General features: G+C 46.5%; 1 protein-coding gene across 4 annotated transcripts in view; it reads left to right on the top strand.

Moving 5' to 3' along the window:
- The window catches only part of SH3PXD2A (SH3 and PX domains 2A), a 265,522-nt gene that overhangs the window by 93,432 nt on the left and 153,002 nt on the right, over positions 1-19,088 (top strand). For all 4 annotated transcript variants that reach the window (XM_076338945.1, XM_076338946.1, XM_076338944.1 and 1 more), the window contains one exon: positions 17,809-17,885. In XM_076338945.1, the coding sequence (XP_076195060.1) occupies positions 17,809-17,885 (77 nt within the window). The remainder of the gene's footprint in view (positions 1-17,808; positions 17,886-19,088) is intronic.

Below are 19,088 nucleotides of genomic sequence, written 5' to 3'. Positions count from 1 at the left end.
GGGGAGTAAATTTACTACATTATGGTGATGTCTTTGCAAAGGAAAAATTGGTTCTTGGCTGCTGCTGTGTGCAATAGCATAACTAAGAGAGGATGGTTCACTGCTGCTTCCTCAGAGGACAGGAGGGTGGCGGGTGCAAGGAGGGAATATGTATTTGGGCATCAAAGGGCTGAAGCAGTTGGGGGGGGGCGGCTCAGGGTGATCTGTGGCTTTTGCAGTACAGTGTGAAGGAGGGGAGGTGGTGGGAGCCTGGTCCCTCCTCCTGGCAGTGCCTGGCTGTTTCCCACAAGAGCCTGGTTTAGATTAGGCTGCCCTAAGCACAGTTTCTCTTGACCTCTTGACGTTGGTACCACACTGAAAGAGCGTGGGCGTAGGGCTGAGAGCGGCACGGCAGAGCAAAGTACTGCTCTTCCCAGGCGATTTACAGTCTCTCACTCCCTTTTTGTCCTCCTTCAAAGCAATGCTCTCAGGCTCATAGAACACAGCCTCGTGCAAGCAGAGGGTGGTGCAGACAGGGTGTAGGAACCTCCCATTGGCATACGGGGATCACAAATTGGGCTTTTTCAGGGTGTTGGGGAAGGCGGTGAAAGCCTCCTTCCCAAGAACATGATTATTTTGGGTGAGCAAGCAAAGGATATCAAGAGCAGGTCTCCGGCTGACCTAGGGAAGCAGCTGGCTTTTCCGCCTGGAGTGTTCGAATTATTTCAGGATAGTTTTACAGCGTGAAAGACTCCAGCAGGAAATTTTCAGAAGAGCTCCTGTTTTCTAAAGTGTCAGCGTGTTCCTGGTGTGTGTTTGTGTGTGTGTGTTTGGAAATTTGACTTCTGTTTCAAATTGGTTAGCTATTTTAATACAATGGAAGGAAAGCTATTACCCTGAGTGTCAAGAGCATCAGTATGCTTGCAGGAAAACCTGTATTTATCCGTGGGCCCTTGGGGAAGGGGGGATAATCCTCTTCAGTCCCATTAACTTCTGTCTCTTCTTTCTGTCCTTCTTGCACGTTGCTTGTTTCTGGCACAAGGACGCAGCTTCTCTTGGCCCCGTGAGCCACACACAGGAACTTGTGATGCTGCAGAGTAGCCAGCATGGGTGTTTGTGTCCCTTTCTGAAGTCCTTTGGGTCCATCTCAATGCCAGCATGTGATGAAGGGTCCGTCCCCCCCCACGCTCCTCTCTTTTCTTCTCTATAGCCTGAAACAGTTTGCTGTTCCCCAGAGGCTCACTGATGCTGCATACGTTTCTAATCTTGTGGCGTAGCCAGGCTGGGTTCTCACTCACAGCAATGAGACATCAGCTCCAGTGTCACTCAGTTTGGTTCTGATCCGTGCTAGTGCCAGGGCCAGACTCTGCTCTCATTACTGGCTTTTTCATTTGGAAATGTGCACTTCCCTTTCTGCAGTGTTTCCCTATTGCAGTGCCTAGAAAGGGCCAAGAAAGAATTTTTCTTTTCACCATTTGCGATGCCTGGGGTTCCTCAGGGGCTCTGGGTTTATTCTGTAGTTTGTTACTAATGCAGGTTTCCTGGGGGATATAAGATGATCTAAAGCAACCTGACTTGTTGAGCTGTCTCAGAAGTGACCCTCCTGAACCACTCCCAGGCAGCTGAGCTGTCTGAAGAGTTGACTGCAGGGGATTGATCTGCTTGTCATTAAAAACAAAATGTTCTGTTTGCCTTCAAAAATACCAGAAAAAAGTTAGATTCTTTGTTTTGTGAATATTTTCAAAAAGGTCATTTCAGTGCCCTCTTTTTCAAGTAATAGTTATTTAATTAAACTCCAGTGCAGTATCTGAAATGCACCTGTCTTGCCCTCTTGGTACATGAACAAAAATTAATAAAATGTGAGTTAAAATAAACAATGTGGAAAACAGTGTCATCCAAAGAAAAATTAAAACACCTGCTGAACTACAAAAGAAACACCTGTGAAAAAGACTCATCTGGTACTTTTTCTGGGTAAATAACATGAAAAAGAAGGTACTTGAAACAAGATTTGTGTATTGACTCAGTGATTTAAGGATCTGCTTGGGATTCAGATGGCTCTCCTTTCAGAGAAGGGAAAATGAGAAGACTGGAAAGTGCATACTTATGAAATGCTCAAGATGCGTGTGTAAGCTAAGGCTTGACACAGCATCAGTGAGTGAATGGAAAAAGTCCTTTTAATTCCCCTACACTCTCGATAAGGTCTTTAACAAGTCATCAGGCCCATTGTGCATAGTCCTTTGCCCCCTGTCGGTCTTCTCACTGTGTCCCTTCCTCATCACATCAGGTTCACCCTGGAGAGCAAAGTCATTGGAACTGGCCATTACTTGAGTTATGTGCTAAGGTAGATTTACTGAAACCATGGGCTTAGACCTAGGTGAAAGGGGGAAACACAGTGGTGAATCAGACCTAAACTTTTCTTCGTGTCCTAAATGTACTGAATGTGCATCCTCCTTACTTGTTGTAGTGCATTGGAGAGGTGATTTTGGATTTGGACTGCCTGAGGAGGTGAGGAGTCTCCATCTTTGGAGGTCTATAGCTACAGGTTAAAGAGTCTTCTTCAGCAGTATCATAGGTAGAGTTGATTGTGCCATGAATCAGGGTAATGGATTTGCTGGTCTCTTGAGCTCCCTTCCAGTGCTGTATTTCTGTGATTTAGTTATTTGAAGCCATACTGTGAAAAGATTGTGATGAAGATTGATTCAGAGTGTGTAGCAATTGGACGTGAAGGGTCAGTAGTTTGCGGTTGTAAGATCTTGGCCTCAAAAAGAAGAATTTTAGTCTACCCGGTAGTAGAAACTTCTCAAGATCTGATGTTTTCCTAAACTACTCCAGGTTTTTAATTCAAACCCCTTGATTTCTGGACAACACCCCTCTCATTTGTAAGTGGCACCAGTATAATTCTTGTCACCACAACACCAGTCCCTCAGTTGTACGTGCTCTTTGAAGTGTACGTATATGAATATTGCATTCAGAAGGTCTCATGTCACAGAGCAATCATTGTAGCAGTTGCAAGAAATACTTTTTATTTCCTCCTCCTCTTCTCTGTCTATAAGGAAAAAGCCCAATCTTTCAAATCCATTTGCAACAACATAGTTTTATGTAACACGGCAAGTAATACTCTCTTGTGCATCCTGCAAATGAGTGCAGTGGAAGGCTGTGCTGCATGGTGTGGGCTGTTGGGTGCCTGAGGAATTTCTCTGCTGGGCTCCACTGGTCCCGCTTCCCTTCTCTCCCCATCCCCATCCCTTCATACACAGGACCTTACCAGTGGTTGAATCTTACCCAACGTTGCTGTGGCAAGTGCAGCATCACCAAGCTGCTGAATAGGTGGCCTTTAATGCTGCATATTTCTTGCAGTCGGGCAGTTTTGAGGTATGACCTGGATTTTGTTTTGCACCAGTGCCCAGTGTTAATTCAGGTGCTCGGTACCTCTCTGCTATGTATTAACTTGTTCAAAAGCCACAGTGGAACTGAGCATTTTGATTGTGAACAAATTAATCTCAGGGACTGTCTTGTGTTTGTACAGTGTCTGGGATGGTAGGTTTCTGCTCTGGGAATAAATATTTTGGAAAGTATCTTCAGGTTCCTTGCAGAAGGCCCGCACCTCTCCAGCCATCTCCCCCTGCACTCACACTGCTGGTTGGGAAGTGACATTTCCACCGTGCTGATCCTGAGAAGGGACCCACTCTTACCCTGTGCAGGGAAAAAGTGAGGGCTCGTTCTGCTCAAATCAGCACGGAAAAATATTACGTGGGGTGAGGCTGAATTCCATCCAAACATAAATAGAGTAGCATGCCCCAGAATATCTTTTCTGTCTAAATCTTGCTCAGCAGTCGAAAGTCCCAAGTACCAATAAAGTCACTGACTAATGAACATTACTCAGTTCCTTTGGGTGCTTGGCTAGGGGCACTCATAGTTTCCAGTCATACGATTACTCCTTTTTTACTTTAAGCTGTCCTGTTTTCCTTTAGTCTTTCAGCCTTAAAGAAACATTGAGTAGCTTTGTGTTCTGCTTCTTAATGGCAAAGTCAAGGGATCCTAGAGACGCGGATCTTTTTGGCTTTCTTTCCTGCTACCTGGAAACACCTTCTTTATCTCTGGTGCCAGCTGAAGTGTTAGTTTTCTGGTTTATTCTCCCTCACCCTTTCTGAGTCTCTCTTTCTTGCCCCTTTTCCACTGGAACTGAAAACAAAATTGGGATTTTCCAAGCAGAAGTGTGTCTCTGAGATACACAGTGGAGATGAATCGGCACCAGGACGTTCGCTCTACACACTGGATATTTGATGAGGAGAGAGGAACGATTAAAATCTGAACCTGAACTGAAATTTGGCAGATTATCTCAGTAAAAACCTTAGGGAAGGCCAGCCCCAATTTCTGGACAGTTCATTCTTGCGTGCCTGTGAAGATAAAAAGAACAGCCAGCCTCCAGATGACTCATTAGCCTGGCACATGGGGAAGCTTCAACTCAATTCCTTGTGGTCTCTTGCAGGAGTTTACCTGCAGGAATAAACGTCTGTGTTGCACACCTGAATGAGACCTGTGAGTCCTTGAGTTGTCATTGATACCTTATCCTGTGTCATTCAGAACTGCAGCATGGCCCGTGTTTAGTGACCTTCAGCATCCAGTCACATCTCCAGAGACTTTGTGCCCGGTGGTGCATCTTTGGATGGGCAGTGGCTCTGCTAAGAGGTCTTGCACTCCTGTACCAAGTGGAGCTGCTGGTGTTGTGATTTCAAGTATGCAACCCATTGCCTTAGCTAAATTCACTCTTGTTGTACCACTGAGATATAGGTACACATCAGAGGGAGGACCATGAACGTTTTAGGTAGTTGTGCAATCTAGGAACTTGTTTCGCACCTTCAAATCAGAATGTGGGTCTGTGAAATGGTGGCTTGAGCTGTGTTGCTGAGTGCAGTCCTGAGCAAAACCAGATCAGCTGTTTTCATCCTGGCCCGGCTCCAGGTGATCTGTGTAGGTCCACTGGTGGGGAGAGATGTATTGCCTGCTTCCTATATCTGGCCTGACTATTTCTTTTTCATAGAAGTAACACCAAAGTACACTTGGACTATACAGAAGCTGCAACTGAAATTTACTGGGAGGTAGTTTCTGCAGTAATTACCTACAATACCTGACATATGCCACAATCCAATTTTGTGGCTGTGCCATGCTGGTATATTTGACTTATTTCATTGTGGGCATTGCATAAAAGTATCACCCATCAGTGAAATATCTCCACCTTTGGAGTCTAACACAGTGAATTTTGGACGGCAACACTACACCTCAGATTATGAGTAGGGATAAAGAAGAATCCCACGTCCAATTGACCATGGCAAATCCAATTCAAACTGCAAAGGGATATTTTTCCTCCCATTAGGCAGAATGTGATTAATTTCCCATGTGGAAAATTGTTCAAGACAGACATGCTCGTAAATTATGGCATAAGAGATCCTATTACTACAAGCTCCATCAAAACCTACTGTGCCTCCCAAAATAGCAATAAGAAGATAATTATATTAACAGCCTTTCTTGTTATTTGATGTATGACTGACATAGGCTGTAAGCTTCTTTTCTGTCAGATCGGAGCCTTCATTTAAAGGTGGATGCTTTGGCATTTGTGGACATTAACAATAATCCAGGCAAGTTTTTAAAATAGGGGATTGAAAGCCAATAGGTGCAAATGAGCCCACAGTTTAAAACGATGCATCCTCTGGGGATGAAGACTTAAAAACTTCATATCCAAAAAGAAACATGGTTTTACCAGCAAGGATTCTTGAAAGATCTGTTCTAGAATCCGCGCTGTTCCAACACAGGATGTGCAAAGGAGGGTGTTAGTGATATAACTAATTTAGCTGATCACAAAATTTGCTTAGGATACTTAAATTGGGAGCTGACTGCAAAAAGTTGGAGGAGGATCTCATGATATTGATGGTAAAAAGGCAGTTCGGTGTTGGTAAGCACAGAGCAGTGCTATGGGGGGGAAAAAGGGATCATTGCGATCTAGGAAGGAGATTTCAGTAGTTCTGAGGATGTTTCCATGAAAACTGCAGCTCAGCAGTCAGCAGCAGTCAGAAAGCCAAAGGTGGTGTTAGAAAGAATTAGGCAAAGAATGGGGAACAAAACCCAGAGCTTCAGCTGCGGAAATCCACGATTTCCCCACGTCATGAATACCGTGTGCAGGTCTGGTCATTGCCTCTCAGAAAGGGTATATAATAAAGTAAGGTGCTGAGAAGGGTGACAGAGGTGATTAGAGAGGTGAATTGGCTTCTGTATGAGGGGAATAAATAGACTAAAAGTCTTCAGTCTGGAACAAAGGTGATGGTTGGGATAGAGTAGAAGTTTGTGAAATCACGAAGAATTTGAGAGAGTGAGGAGGACATGATTATTTTCATTTCTCAGAATGCAAAAACCAGGTGCAGCCTGCAAAATTTGGAAAGCAAGCTTGAAGTGAACAAAAGGAAGTATGTAATCACATGCTGTGTGAGTAAATTATGAAATTCATTTCCAGAGGACTCTATAGGGACCACAATATCTGTGGGTTCAAAAATGTACTAGAGCAGTTTCTGTAGGATGGCGCCAACCCTGGTTGCTAAAACTTATTTTCTAATTCCGAAAAAGTCTACCCACTGATGTGCAGGGATGGGGAGTGTGTATCAGGAGAAGGATCCCATTACACATGTCCTGTTCTTGAATTTCTTGCCTATCTTTTACTGGCCACTCTTGTGGACAGGGAGCTGGACTACAGAGATCTTTGACCCAACCAAATGCAACACTCTTACATTGCTGCAACAGTGGACTACATCTTCTGTCCTTTTTAGTGTATTGTAACTACCAGTGAAGCTGCATTCTTGAATTGTAGCAGCTAAACACATAGATGGCCCCAGTGTTTAGTGACCTTCAGAAGGTCCACTAGAAGTGGAGGAGGTGGCATCTGTCCATTCTTGACCCTTCTACTTGGAGACCACAAGTCTGCAGGCTGGACCACCTCAGAGGAGTTATCTGAGGTACCCAATAGTGGGACTTTGTACCTCTGGCCAGCCCTGCATAGCACTGCACACCAGGACACAAAGGCAAACAGCATTTGGGGAGCTGCCATTCCACTGTGGTGGCACAGGGAGAGAAAGACCAGTTTGTTTGGTGGTGTGGATTTTGTTAGCAGTCAGTCCCGTTTGGCTGCTCAGTGTCTCCGTGGCTTCAAATGCAATTAATCAGGGCCCGAAAGGGTAATTATCAGCTCACATTCCTAATTCAGATTTCTGTGCCTATTCGTGTTGCTGTTTTTTCTTTAATTTAGCAATAAAGTTGGGGTTATTTTCATGTTTTTATGCTGGTGGCCCAGCAATCCTTATTAAAAATAAAAAATAACAAAACATTAGTTTCCAGTCCACCTTTTTTTCTTTTCCCTGGGAAATGAAAAGGCCGTATTAACCGTGAAAGGGAAACGAAAGCGTGCATAGTCCTAGGGTCCTGCTGCCACCTTGGCTGAAGGTACTGTTCCTTTCATGGGGCGAGTAGTTGCTTAGAGCATTAATCCCTGAAAGAGACTTTTTATTCTGCAGTGGGCAAAGCTGTTGACATCTGACAGTGCCATTTCCTCCTTTGATCGGACATAGGCACCTTGCTGAACCCAGGAGAAGGTGGCCCTGGAAAGCTGGGGATGCTCAGCACCTTCCACCCTGGAGCTCAGGATGCTCTGGCACCCTTAACACTGCATTTACTTGCACGTGGAGGAACCGAGAGGAATTTATTAGGGAGATTGTCCTCAGCTGTCTTCTGGCATCAGCAGGCACTGCTGGTGCCAAGTCACACGTGAGCGTAGTTTGGATTAAGTGGCCTGAGCTGGAAGTGGCTGAAATGCTCACACATGGGGGAGCCAGCTGTGAAGGAGGCTGCTTATCTGATAAATAATTATAATGTCATTTCCCTGTTCCTGTGCATTGGCTGAGCCGTGGTAACTGCTGGTGTGAGTGCTCTTGGTCGTGCAGCCAAGGTGGAGCAATCTGAGTGAGCTTTGCTGTCCCTGGGAGACTGAGTGACTGGACACTGGCTCGTTTTGGTGCAGGCCACGTGTTCCCACATGGATCACCATGCCCACTGCCTACCAAAGGAGTGGGTTAGCTGTGCATCCATCAGCTGGGAAGGGGCAATAAGGGTGGCTTCCTGGTCAAGCGTTAAAGAGGAGGTGCTGCTGGGTGGCCTGGCCACAGAGCTGACCCAAAGGCTGTTTCCACAGGTGATGTGGCCAGATCGCGCGTCCCAGCTGGGTTATTGGGCTGTGAGCATGGAGGAGGCAGGAGAAGGGGTGCAGTTTCGACTTTGGAGTCAGCGCAGAGAGGTGCAAACATGACCGTACCAGTCAGCCCCCCAACATGTGCTGGAAATGAAAGTGCCCATCTCAGTTCTCCTGTAACACACAGAAATCGGCCATCCCTGCCTTAAAGCACTTGCTCATGAGCCTTTGAGATCACCAGTAGCTTTATCAGGGATCAGAGCAGGCAGAGAAGAAATCCCTACCAGAGATGTCTTAATGACACAAAAAGGTAAGACATACTAAAAAGACATGTCTGGAACCAGAGAATGATGCCTGTGGTTTGAGACGGTGTCGTGGTCTGCAGATGAGCTTCCTGACTCGGAGGCCGGCCAGCTTTGGTCTGGTTGTCATTCAACAGCTTGCTTCTGTGCCTGTCATTGTCTACTGAAAATTCAGCTTAAAACTAGTCAGAGGTTTTGCTTAGAGGACTCCAGGAGAGCACTTCCCTTTGGAAGGAGAGAACAGTGCTCTGTTTTGCAAAGCACAGGGGATTTCGTTTCTGAATACTGCTCTCTGAAATCCTAGCTGGTGAATTCCAGCCTCTGACAGGCACAGACACGTAGTTATGTTTGCCACCGCGTTGGTTGTTTGTTTGTTTAATTTCTGTGTTAATTGGTGCCTTCCAAATACCACAACTGCTCTGAGGAGCACTGTCCCTGCCAATCTGCTGAATTTCACCTCCTGTAATGTGGGACGTGTACCTGGCAGCTGACTTAATCGAGGTCTTCCACAGGAGAGAATTTTGCCTCATTTGTGGCAGAAATCGAGGATTTGTTTTTTATTAGAATAAATGTTTGAACAGAAAGACTTTCTGACCCGAGACGCCAAGGTAGATGTATTTTCATTCTGCATGCGAGCAGCAGAGGGATCTAGGGACTGGCTTTATTGCTTTCATTAGTGTGTGCTCATTTTGTGACCTTGTGAAGCCACCTTCGCATCCCTACCCCTCAATTTCTACCTACAATGTTCCTGTAAGAGTATATGCCGTAGCACCGCGTTATTGCATGACCTACCTCCTAGTAATAATAACTTTGATCTACGTGGTGTGAGTGCAAATATTATTTTATTCACAGCTCCGGTTCTCAACCAGCTTAAGGGTGGAGTCTCCCAAGCAGTGTTATTGCCAGTCACGCCAAAGGATGTGGCTAGGACCTTACTGAGCTTTTCCAGTGTAGTTTGGCAAGGGCGCAGTGCAAATCCACCTCCCTCCAGTGACCTTGCTGCAAGGTCTTCAACCCCAGTGGATGTAGCTCAAAGGCTCCCTGTCGGGGAGGCTGGCGCTGGCCCAGTGTCTGTGAGGTAGTGTCTCGGGCTTAGTGTCACACCAGCGCGTGCACTAATGACAAGTCTCATAAGAGCTTATAAGACAGTACAAATGTTTTAATAGGCTCAAATCGTTAAGGCTCCTGCTTTAAAAGATTGAGGTGGGACCATATGGTCCTTCCCTGAGGGTCCATACCACCTAATGTCAGTAGAAAGACTCCTATTGACTTCAACAGACCCCAGTGAGCAAGGTGGTACATGATGTGTTTTTGGAGAGAGCAGAGGAAGAGTTTAGTTAGTGTAGCTACAGCGGCGTGGTCTTGCCCTTCAGGAAGAACATTTTTCACGGTTAAGGTGGCACAAAGGCATTTGAGAGGCTCTAGCCTTTTCCCACTCTGGGGTCAGGAGCTGGAATAGCTCGGATGATACAAGCATGTTCACCAGCAAATATGTAATACAAACAGGGGCTGCTGGTTCCCAAACTCATTGGACCAATGTACACTGATCCACATCATTCCCGCACTGGCCAGGGAGCAAAAGTTACTCTTGAGCATAGCTCTGCACACTGTCTGTGGACCACTAGTGATTTGGAGATCACAGGTTAGGAGCCACTAACTACCTAGGTGAAAGCAAGACACTGGTGTCAGCTGATACAGGAGGAAAACCAAGTGTTTCAGCAATGAGACGTAGTGGTTGACATTTCTCTGATGAGTTTGGTATAGGGTCTAGATAGTTTGATCATTATTTAAGCCCTGATGTTTCTGCATGTTAGATGACTTGGTCCTGGAAATTTGGAAATGGATCTTTTTGGAGGATGTTCAACAAAATGCAAGGTGCAGTGGATGTGTAAGTGTGCAGATACTTATCTTAGCGGAGAAGTATGCATAGGCAAGCGTGATGCTTTCAATCTGCATAGGCTTTCCTGTTTTTCTGTGCCTTTTGCTCCCAGTGTAGCAAAGACTGTATGCAAAGAGGGGGACGCTCCTGTATCCTCTGTGTGAGGAAGCCGTGCTGTTTTCTAAGTCAGTGTTTCTCGGATGTTTTGAAAATGTGACCCTCTTTTGGCTCCTCGTCTCTGTGGGAATTGGAATTATCATCAGGTCAGTTCCTCCAGGTGAGAGTGTGCCAGTTGCCGGTGTTGCTGGCTGGAGGTATAAATACCATTCTCCCTCTCCCCTCGGACAAACTGACTGCTTTCTACAATTAAAAGCAGTTGGCTGTTTGCAGGCTAATGTAGCACTTGCAACCAGTAATTACAAATGAGTTCACCTTCCACCTTGGGGAAGCTGAACTGTGTAGTTCGAGGAGGCACCGATTTCACTGCAGTAATTGAACACTTTACTCACTGAATTAACAGTCCCAACATTTTGCAACCACTCACAGACTGGGAAGTTCAGTTTTAAGGGATCTGGGGACTTGTGCTCACACTGAGATCCTCTTGTGTGGTGTAGATGCTTTACTTTGCTGTACTCTGGTGGTAAAGTTGGTTTAAGCAAGGTGATGGATCTCTTCGGGTTTGCTGGTGCATACAGACCAACGCACAGAGAGCTGCCCCACAGTAAGAAAATTGAAAGGATAATTTTGTAGCACTTTTGCCTGCCCTTTCCAGACTAAACACTGCGTAATTTGCCTGCACCATGATTCCTGTCTTGCTTTGGAGAGGTGCAAGATTTGCAGCTGGGGCAGCTGAAGAGCAGATTACAGGAGCAATGGGTTGTTTGGGTGATAGCAGCAGGACATAGAGCAACATGAAGTAGCTCTTGGCTTATGCAGAACACTGTATAAACAGTAACAGAGCTGTTAGCTTGAGATTTGCATCCCATGGCCCCCATCTGTCACTCCTGAATTTCAGCATCAGTGCTCATGGCTTTTCTCCTTCTTCCAGCTGTGCCTGGTGCTTGAATTCCCAAAGTCTGTACTAGCAAAGCTGTTCTATAGCTGATGCTGTTGTCCCTGGAGGATAGTAGCCATCCCTACAGATGGTGGAAAGCAGCCAGGTTCAGAGGTAGGAGCTCTTTGCTGGTCGGGAATCCAGCCTTGCCTCTTGCCTGTCTTTGGTTTCCCCTTGTAATTATTAACATAAGGGCATACTCTGCTTATCACTTCTAATGGAGGAAGATTTTTCTTCCTGGTGATACTCTTTTATACAAGCCATGTTATTTCCCATGCTTTCTTGCTTCTTGGTGATTTTCGTTAACGTTGCAGCTTATGCACATTAAAACCAGGATCCAAGTGCAGAAGGACACCCTCCCCACCATCCCCCATATCAGGGCAATATTGTTGTTGCTTGTGTTGGCTTTCCTGGCTGCCCCATCTGTCTCCGTCACCTCTTGTCACCTTCCATAGTAATTCCTGCTGATTAGCAAAGGCCTTTATCAACTGAGGCTCTTTGGCAGCCAAGTTCAGCCAACAGTTCTTACTCTGTCACGAGTTTCTACTTATTAAAAAAGTCCTTCCCCCTCCCACCGGTGGAAACAGTATGAATCATTTCCCTCCCCTTTCTTTGTCAGGAGCAAATGCCATCAGTGTTAGGACCCTGGCACTGGCATTCTGACTGCGGGAAATCAAGGATGAAACAATCCATGGAAACTGGGATCCCCACGTAAAAGAAAGACATTATTTTGTAAGGAACACACCTCTTTTTTGGCCACTGTCAGATTGCCATCTGGTTGACAATCACACGTACTTCCATGAGAAACATAAAATTGTTCTTCTATCCCATAGTGTTGTGCTGTTGAATTACGTATTTTACATTGCAAGGTGGCAGTGCGTATTTAAATGCCCCATTTGGGACTTACATTGTGTGACAGGTGCCTGAGAGTTTAGGGCAGGACCCTGAGGTGGATGTCACAGCTTAAATGGGTTGAGGGGAATTTGTGTCATATCTGATTGCACATCTGTGCTTCTTCAGTGTATAAATAATAACAGCTATGTGTAAGGAGTAGAAGCCTTCATAAAAATACCTGAGCAGCAAAATGGTTTTAGTTACACTGGAGGAAGCTGCTTAGCCCGAAAGGAGAACCTTGTAACTGCGTGAGGGTTAAATTGTTTACTCTTTTTTACCAATGCAACCCCAGTGTAACTGCAAAAAGAGTCTGGCCTCATCTCATAAGCAGACTCTGTCTCTGAGAAGTTGATCTTAGGTTGAACACATTGCTTTGTGATATATATACAGACCTGGTACCTCCCAGGTTCTCAGGTAAAAAGAGGAGAGAACCAACAGCACAGTAACAAGAGCAACATGAAGAGGCAGAAACCGGAGCTCTTCCCTGCTCTTAGGAGACAGCTGTCTGACAGAGCCTCCACAGCTGGAGCTTCTGTAGTCAGAGGCAGCACATGTCTCTTTTAAACATAAATCAGATGAGACATTACAGTATTTTTAATGTGCCCATTAGTCTTCAGGCTGTCTGCTGTTGAATATTTATCATATGGCTTGCTTCACGTACTACTCTCTGAAGTGTGGTGACGGTACTTGAAGTAGAAGATTAAATGTGAATATGCATTTGTCCATCGTCTCTTTGACAGTGGGTTTGGGCTCTTCCTAACCTCTGACAGACACTCCTTGCATGAAATAATGGGTGTCCTTAGGCAAATCCGTAACCCAGACGTCCCTTGAAAAGAGACTCAAGCTCAGCAATCAGAGAGTAAGAGCAAGAGGTGGATCTGTTCTCTGGTAGATTTGTAAAGGAGCTAAACAGCAATTTCCCTGCCTCCCTGTTGCCCCTACCACAGCTCCCACTCACTGCCTGGCTCCAAAGAGCAGCAAAGCTGGCAGCTCAGGGCTGAGCCACAGTGGTGGGAAGATCATGAAGACATCTCTAGAAGGTCTTGAGGCTTAGATATACAGCACCTCTCCTTGGCAGTGAAAGGTGTAATTAGGAGATTTGTTTTAGAGGCTGTCTTAGAGCTTACAAATCACCGGTCTAGGGCAGTAGCTGCTGTGACAGCTGGCATCTGCTGTGACTGTAGGGGCTGTATAGCATATGTCCCCCTCCCTTGAAGAGGAAAGCCTGGATTCTCCTGCTAGGCATCCCCTCAGGGACTTCTAGTGCTTCTCTGCCTAGTGATGCCCAGTGCTGTCCTGCCTCCAGACTGTGCTCCACAGTGTCACCAAGCCCACCAGGAGCTGGGCTTCTTCCCTGCATGAACCACGTCCTTGACCATTACAAAGCATTAGGCTATGGACCCCTCTGGTGTGTTCAGCACAGACCTGTAGGCTAATGGGAGGACCAGAGTGTTGGGATGCTTTTAAGCCTGTTTGTTCTTGGGGTCCATGGCACTTGTTAAAATCTGTGCTACTCTAAGTATGAGGTTATACAGGAATAAAGTGATTTTCAGAGGATACCTTTAAGCTTGCAGAATCAGCAGCTGCCAGATAGACAGTCTCCTGCATAGCTTTATTCTTCCCACTTTGTGCACCCACTGTGTATACAGGAGGAAACTGAGGTCTTGTGGGAGAAGAGGTGTGTGGTCGCGAAATTAAAGACTACATCTATTTATATACAGAGAGATGAGGGGATGACTTAAGATGTCCCCTACAATGCTAAACCTGATACTTTGCTTCTTATCCACGTTAATTTCCTAGGAATAATATTTTCTTTAAAGAAAAAATGATAAAAATAAATATTGTTATCCTGCATTAGCAGCAGGGCTGGAGCCCTGTGTCTTCCCCAGGTCTCTCTTTCCCAGTGCTGCAGTCCTCGGAGTCCTTCCTAACATGTGCTAGACCTCCCTTGGCCCAGTCCGAGCCTGGCACATCGGTGAATGAAGTATTTGCACAAGGCAGCGTCGTCCTGCGTAGCCTGTAGCTTCCCATCTGAGTCCGAGACAGACTTTCCGTTCACTTCCTAGCTGGGCTGCAGCATGGTTAAAAAGCTGTTCGTCCTTCTGTAAAACGGGGGTGTAGTGCTGTATGTACTCGCGTAGAAGTAGATCCTTTCCTTAGAGACATGGAAGTACCTGGAGGAAAAGCCAAGTGGCACATAAACCACTACTCCACCCTTGCAAGGAAATTGCCTGGGCTGTTCTGCATTTACTGGCTACCCTGGGACTTCCCTGCTTCACATTAGCGCTGCGTGAAATGCTCCTTTCCACAGCCATCCTTGAGGGCTCCTCGCTGGCTTTTACATGCCCCCGCTGCTCGGCTGTCTGCCTGCTCTTTGTTTCTTCATGGTGACGCTAGCTACCTCATTAGGCAAAGCTTTCCATTAATGGGGTCTGTGTCCAGCGCACGCACTTGGAGAGCATAAGGAGTGTATGGCGTGGGTCTCTCGGGTTACCTTTCTTTTCCAGTCCCATGGGACCTCCCCTGCTTTCGGAGGAAGACCAGTAGAAATGGGGGAACTGGAGAAAGCAGTAGTAACTCGTACTGGATCTGCAGTGGTTCCTGCTGGTCGGCCGTGATGGCTTTGGCTGAGCTTCTGTCAGCAGTCTGTCTTCCCAGAAAAGGGGAGAAGCTGGGTGTTTGGGAAGTTGTCCCTTCTTAGAGGTGCTTCAGTACCCCTGGCAATGAGATTCCTCTGCCTGAGGACCCCCAGGATTTGTGAGGGGCTCCCTCCTTGCTGCCCATCAGAACTGGATGTGTTTGCAGAGTGTCCTTGTTTTTCTTCTTGCTTTTTTCTTTGTTGACTGCTACTCCATGGTGCTCTAAACTACTCAGCCTTCTCCAGATCTCAGTTTTGAATGTCATACTGGACTGGGCAGCTACAGGTCTTCCCCACAGCCCTCACTGAGCCTTCTCCAGCTTCCAACAGCAGAGGGAAAATCTTCCTTTTTCTGAAGGGATAAAAATGGAAGCACCTTCTGGGCTTTGCTTCATCCTAACACCACAGTCATCCTGATATTTTCCATCTCCATTTAAGGACTGAATTAAGACTCATCATATCCTGGGGTCTTTTTTATACTCTGTGTTTAATATAACATTCTTTATTATATTTATCTTGTTTCTCAAGTTTGAGTCTTTCATTTATTATGTTACTTTGAAGACTGGGCCTCCCTGTAAACTATCTTTTTAGGAAAGCTGAATTGCATTTACAGGAGATCTTTAATGTATTTAAGTCTTTGGTTCCTTTATGTTTTTATATGGTCACCGGTTCGACTTTCGACTCGTGGCTTGAACTGAAAACAGGAAAGCAAAGTGAGAATGTTTCCAAAATGTCGCTTTCTCTTTGCAGTATATTTATAAAAGTTGCAAAGAAATACCAAGATCTCCCACACCAGCGTTTCTGGAGGACTGAGAAAGGAACTAGTCTTTTCTCTACAGCTACCCCCACACCCCTTCCCCCAAAAAAAGCAACTTACTGCAGTTATGCAGTACAAGTACAATGTGATCCTGGAGGCTATCAGAAATAATAAGAAATGTTTTGGAAGTGCAGGTAGTTCTCCCCATTTACCAGGATAAGAAGCAGGAAAGCAGCAATGTTTTGGTGTGTCCAAAGTTGGTCGGTGCAGGGAGATGGAAGTGCCACTTTCCTTCTCCAGCAGCTTATTGACCAAATCGCTCGAGCTCAGATGAACGTCTCAGACACCTATTGAAGATTTCCTCTGTGCTCTGTGACCGCGTGGCATCGCATCCTACAGGGATGGCTCAGCACCAGCTTTGTAATGAGATAACCACAGGGAACCCAGAGAGATAAATTCATGGCACTAGGAAATGGCTTTACCTCACAGAACAAACTGTTCTGCTGCCAGAACTGGTGATGGAGATCAACCACTTTCTCCTGTCTGAAACAAAAGGCTTTAACACCTTCCAGATCAGCAGCTGTGGAGGAAAAGGCAACCAAAAGGGGCAGAGTCTGGGAGGGTTTAGAGCCTCTGCTACTGGACTGTTGAAGACTGCTGTTTCATTAACCTCTCAGCTTGTGTAATCATGACAAACTCAAAGCCACATATTCAGATTTTGGATCTGATTTCATTTCCTAGTCCATTTTCTTATCCCATGATCTATGGATGAGTATGTCATTTGCCTGTTGGCAGAAGAAGTTTGGAGCAGTGGGTGGTATATATGTCAGTGGTTTTTTGACATAGACATTTCATGGACTAAATAATGCTGGCAGATACTGTTTTCTTCCACCACAAGGAGAACATATAATTTATTCTTGTCTCATTACATTAAAAGAAATACAGCACAAAAGAAAAAGGGAAGAAAACCACCAAAAAAGGATATGAAGATATAATCCCTTCAAGCCAAAAAAATACCAACTCTATGACATCCTTGTGTGGGGGGAAACTCAGCTCCTAGATTATTTTGATAAACTTTGTTACAATCAGTTTCACACAAAACCCAGCCATTTATTTAATCTTAACTGCTTGCAGAAATGTCATCCAGTAAGGACACTGAGGTTATTCTTTTTTTTTACTTTCAAAAAAAGAGAGTTTGTTTATTTTTCTTCTATTATTTGGTTTCACTCTGTAGATTTATAAAGGCTCTGTCACCAACAGCCTTGTATTTGCTCGTGAGCTGTCTGTGTGGTTTGTCTGCCTGCAAGGGCAGGAGCATCCACAGTGGGAAGTGGCTGAGTAGGCAGGCATGGGTCGTAGATGGAGCCCGCATCCCACCCCAGCGATGCTCCCTCCGCTGCCGGGACGGACATGCCAAAGTGGCCCTGAAGTATAAGGGAGTCATAACATAGTGTCGGTCCATTCTAGGATAATGCCATCACTAAAAGGGAACCAAAACTTCCTGTGTTATCTACAGGGTGAAATCAGAAAAACTCCCTCTGCCCCGTGAGTCGCTGTGGTCCCCTTTTGGCAGCTCACACAAGCAGGACTTCGGCGTCAGTCGCCAAGGTTTCACAGAGCTGCTGTGCCTGTGGTAGCCGTTGGTCGTGTGCTGCATCTCCTGTGCAAACTTAAGACCAGCAGCATCCAGCTGAGAGAGGTGCCATGCACGCTCCTGTAATAGCTATGGCCTCGTGTCCCTCCGTCGCCTGCCCCGCAGCACGTTTCTGTGCAATTTGCTCCGAGGGCAGGAGTGGATCTGCTGCTCACACCTCCTCCGAGTGTGCCGTCCTGTCTGTCATGTAGCGATGGGGGGCTGCAGTCACACAAAGCTGCTGCTGTGCGAACCTCTCCAGTACGGGGACTCCTCTACTGGGGGCATAACGGGGTTGCAGAGCTCAGCCACCGGCACTGCCAACAGCTGTGGTTGGAGCCAGGGATGAAATCCCATCTGCTGACCTTTCTGCTCAGTGCTGTTGCGCTATCCCGCATGGCAGGCGATGCCCCTAACCCTCCCCTTTCATCTGTTCCCTCCTTAGGCAAGATCCTGTTCCGGAGGAGCCATGTCCGAGACGTAGCTGTGAAGAGGCTGAAGCCCATCGACGAGTACTGCAGGGTAAGAGCTCCGGGGGAGCGTCTGGCAGCCCTGCTGGGTGGGGGCTCACAGCCACCAACAACGCTGGGCTTTCCCTGCCAGATACTGCTAAGAGCTTCATCTGTGTTGAGTCCATCATAAGGAAGGATGGTCCTTCCCAAACACCACCAGGACTAACAGGGCAGGTGAAAACAGGCTGCTGTTTGCTCCCAGGGTCCTCGCAGCATTTTCCCCTGCAAACTTTATGCACCAGGTTGGTGCCTCATTTACTCAGTAAAGGCGGTAAGCCTCATCTGCCCTAAATGTGGATTTTATTTCTACTTCAGCCTCGATGAATACAGGAGTTGAGCAGGCAGAGAGGCACAACTAAGATGGCGTTTTCTTCTGTTCCCTGCCTGTCCCCCAGTGCCGCATGAGGGACAGTGCCGGCTGGTGCAGCACTGGGCGTGGACCGGTGGCTTCCAGGAGTGCTTCTCCTGATGAGTGAAAGCCTGGAAATTTATTGCAGGATAGAAAAGCATGGCTGTGTTGAGAAGAAGGTTAAGTCACCTAATCTTTCCTTTCTAGCTTAGAGTTTATGATTTGATGATAATTAATCCTCTGACAGTAGATTAAAAGTCGTTTCTAAGCAAGACGGATACCCAGTTTTTGTAGAGGTATCGAGCGCGTCAGTCAGCGCATAATTTAAACCCCAGACTTCCTCTCTTATTTCCCGTGGGGTTTTCTTTCCATTTTTAGAAAGCCAGAGGAGCAGGTGGAGGGGGAAAAATACATTCCCAAGAACTTCTCCAGTCAGACATTTGCTCATCCAAAATTGGGAGCAGATTGCCGAAGTGCCTGAGGCATGCTGGAGGGGGGGGCAGTGAAACCCATGGCATCTGCCCCCCGCCCCGCACCCGCCCTGGGCAAGGAAGCTGCAATTAAAGTCTTATCTCATGAGACCAGGCTTTCTTGTGCGACAATTAACGCACTGTCTTCCTGCCGGCGGCCAAACGGCTTTCTTTAAAATATGTAGGGTCTCACTGCGTCCCCAGCCGCCCTCCTTCAGACAGGAACTGCCCGCGACAGGAGCGGTGAGGACTGATGTCAGGGTTCACCCAGCAGATGCGTGGCGGAGAAAGCAGTGACTTACGCCGCGGGGGCAGCTGCTTCTCTGGGACCCCATTGTCTGTGCCCCAGACAGACCCGACCCAACCCAGCCCGGCCTGCCGGCACCCCGCCGGT

The sequence above is a fragment of the Aptenodytes patagonicus genome, chromosome 5, assembly GCF_965638725.1.
Source record: "Aptenodytes patagonicus chromosome 5, bAptPat1.pri.cur, whole genome shotgun sequence".
NCBI lineage: Eukaryota > Metazoa > Chordata > Aves > Sphenisciformes > Spheniscidae > Aptenodytes > Aptenodytes patagonicus.
This window is presented reverse-complemented; position numbering and strand designations above follow the sequence as displayed.